The sequence below is a fragment of the Lipophrys pholis genome, assembly GCF_963383615.2.
Source record: "Lipophrys pholis genome assembly, chromosome: 5".
NCBI lineage: Eukaryota > Metazoa > Chordata > Actinopteri > Blenniiformes > Blenniidae > Lipophrys > Lipophrys pholis.
The window spans coordinates 8,293,579-8,297,110 of record NC_137628.1 but is presented as its reverse complement, the minus strand read 5'-3'; the positions used below and the strand labels follow the sequence as shown (position 1 = coordinate 8,297,110).

The 3,532-nt window shown below is 48.9% G+C and overlaps 1 protein-coding gene across 1 annotated transcript; it reads left to right on the top strand.

Annotated features, from left to right (window-relative positions):
• Positions 1–838: 838 nt before the first annotated feature.
• Positions 839–3,289, top strand: rtn4rl2a (reticulon 4 receptor-like 2 a; the record flags this gene model as incomplete). Its single annotated transcript, XM_080463595.1, is given in 6 exon segments — positions 839–926; positions 929–969; positions 971–1,037; positions 1,646–1,872; positions 2,011–2,244; positions 2,429–3,289. Coding segments are annotated over 6 exon segments (1,518 nt in total).
• Positions 3,290–3,532: the final 243 nt, after the last annotated feature.

Here is a 3,532-nt window from a genome sequence, read left to right as displayed (position 1 = left end):
ATTTCATGCCTCCTATTTCATGGAGTCCCCTTAATTAACCATATCAAAAGTATTTTTGAGTATTAGAAAGATAAACTCGTGCCTTACGAGTTGTACATTTGACAACATCAAAGTCTTTTCTTTTTCTTTCTTTCTTTTTTGATTTTGCATGTGAAAAGGCCCTTAAATAGTTAAAAAAAAAAAAAAACATCCTGGCCTTGCAGAGCTAAATAATGCTGCTTCTCATCATTCTAATCAGGAATTATGTCAGGAGCTATTTTTGAAGACTTAACAGTATATGAGTGGATAATGTCGTAGTTAACCTCCACCACTAATACTACTCAATCAAGCAGTATGAGTGCTTCTCCTCTGGCACCGAGTCTTCCTTGTAGTTGAATCATAATTGAAGGCATCTTTCATCCGTTAGACTGCAGCATCTGAGCCTCCTTTCTGTGTCTGTCTGGCCACAGCGCGCCGGAAACAGACCATAAGAGTCTCTCGGAGCTTCAGCCAGGAAACGCTATGCGCTCTTCTCCTACCCGTCCTCCTCTCCTCCACAAAGCCCAGTCATCATTACCGGGCACTGTGCCTTGGCTCATCCCCCCTCCTTCCTTCTACTGATTCCACTTAAACTCTTTGGCCCTCCCTTCCTCTAGTTCCTACGTGCGTAAAGAAAGTCTCCTCCTCTCAGAGCCTGAGCGCACGTCTCCAACCAGCTTTTACGCGCGTAGAAGATCACCCAGAGAATCCCCTACGGTCTGGCCCTCCCCTTTCCGTTTCTTTCCGCCCTCACTCATTCATGACCCTTGTCAGTGACGTAGGAGATTCCACGGTACCCACTGCCGTAGGCAATAACGGGATGCTCGAGTATATATGGGACACTGAAAGCCATCAACCGGCACACTCTCAGTCGCTCCGACTCGGGAACCAGGGCATCAGCGGAGATAGCAGGCTTTACTTCGGTCTTTCAGGCTAACTCGCTTTGGGCTTTTGGTTCAGGATGGAAACCTCTCCTATTTCTCGGAGCCGACGATGCTCCATCGTGCGCAACTGTAAAAGTAAGTTTCTCTCCGGACTTCTGTGGCTTTGGATGCATGTGGATCCCCAAGAAACGGTTTCTTTTGCCTTCAATTGTAAATGTGGAACGATTTCTAAGTTTTTGATGCCAATCGAAGCAGTTTAAAGACGGTTAGTTATTATATGAAATGCCTTAAATTGATCATTGGATGGATGATACAAAAGCTAAAGAGAATTTGGGAGTTCTGCCTTATTTAGTAATGTATCACAGTTAAATTGCACGTGCATTCTACTGTTGTATATTTTAACGGAACTGTTCTTCAGTACTAAAACATAGTTGCTGAGGTTTGATGCAGCACTTCAATGATAAAGCTGTGCGTAATGCACGGAGCAGGTGCAGTGGCGATGCGTAAAGTTCAGAGGATGCAAAGAGACGTTGTTAATACTGTTATTATAGCTGTTACTGCAGCTGAAATGCTCATAAATACGAGCAAAATGGATACAAAAGTCGTATATTTGTAACATCCCAAACAAAGTGTGCGCATATTTGTACTCGTTTGTTTTCTGCATGCTGCTATTCTACAGAATGGAGATGAATGAATTGAGTTTTCACTCACTTTCCTCCTCTTTCCTCCTCACTCTCCTCCAGGCGGTCTCTCCCTCTGGTTGGTGGTGTGGCTGGTCCTCGGCAAGCCAAGTCCGGCATCGGCGTGCCCGCACCTGTGCGTGTGCTACCCGACGCCCATGACTGTGAGCTGCCAGGCGCAGAACTTCACCGCCGTCCCGGTCGGAGTGCCCTATGAGTCGCAGCGCGTTTTCCTTCAGAACAACCGGATCACGGAGCTTAGAGTTGGCTCTTTTGGCTTTGGAACTCAGGTGAGAATTCATTTAGATGACTGCGTTTGTAGCTTAAAGATAATTAGTCATTTTTTTCCTCACAAAAACAAACAAAAAAATCATTAGTCAAAAATTGTGATTAAAGCATGATTTCCTGATTATGTGTTCCAATGCCAGGTTCTGTGGCTGTTCTCCAACAATATCACGTGGATTGAAGCTGGGGCCTTCAGTGAGCTGAGGGACTTGGAGGAGTTGGACCTGGGGGACAACCCAAATCTCCACAGGCTGGAAGGGGGAGCCTTCCGCGGCCTGGAGAAGCTCCAGAGCCTCCACATGCACCGCTGCCGGCTCACTGCCCTGCCCCATGACATCTTTCACAAGCTGTACAGCTTGCAGTTCCTCTACTTGCAGGTAGGGGCGCAGGAATTGCATCCAAGTGCACAAAGATAACTGGGCCACTCATTTTGATACTCACATAATGCAGTCACCCACACGTGCACGCAGCATCACATGCCCAGTATCAGAGACAAGAACTCAGATAGTGTTTGATCTTGTCATATTGAAATTTTTTTCTCTCTCTTCTCTCTCTTTTCAGGAGAATAATCTGCACTTCCTGCAGGATGACATATTTTCTGACCTCATCAACCTCAGTCAGCTGTTCCTGCATGGAAACCGCATCCGCACTCTCTCAGAAAACGTTTTCCGTGGCCTGGTCAACCTGGATCGTCTCCTTCTGCACGACAACCGCGTCCGGCAGGTGAACCGCCGCGCCTTCCGCGACCTCGGCCGTCTCACCATGCTATTCCTCTTCAACAACTCCCTGGCCGAGCTGCCCAGTCAGACCTTGAGGGACACCCAGGGCATCGAGTTCCTCCGCCTCAACGCCAACCCGTGGTCCTGTGGCTGCGAGGCCCGCGCCCTGTGGGAGTGGTTCCGCGAGGCTCGCGTCTCTTCCTCCGAGGTGATGTGTGCTTCCCCGTCAAACCGCCGTGGCCAGGACCTCCGCTTCCTCCGTGAGATGGACTTCGCCCTCTGTCCCCTGCCCGATCCCGGCTCCATCGCTGGATCCACCACCACCACCTTCAGCACCAAGACCCGCTGGTGGTTCCACAAAAACAAGCCCCAGTCCTCAACAAAAGGCATCTTTGAAAAATCCTCAGAGACTGTCAAAGCCGGTTTATATGGAAAAGGCCCATCCACAGCCACCTCAGTAGTGAAGTACGAGCTCGGTGAGGAGGAGCTGGCTCTGCCCAAACTTGACCCAGAAGAGTACTGGGCAAACTATGGCAATGAGGACTCGGGCGTCACCCTGCGGTGCTTCGAGCTCGAATGCCCACCTGAGTTTGATCTGCCTCCATCATCCTCCTCTTCCAGAACCTCCTCGCCTTCTTTCCTCTCACTTCTCACCCTCTCTCTATTCACCATCGGCTTCAGCCTTCAACAGCTATTTGGTTGAATCTGACTCTTAGTTTCACACCCTTTCTCCTTTCAGCCTGTTTTAAAGGCTCAGAGGACCCCTGTTAGACTCTCTACACCCCCTTTGCCCACTCTGCTGTAAGCAAATTCTCTCTGCGCAGCAGGGGAGATAGGGGGGATGGTTAGATCTTGAATCTAAAACCTACAGGGCTTAACACTTTTCAGGGCTGCTAAGAGTTCATCAACTAAGGTGGCATATATCTACAATGCTTCACAGGTATGG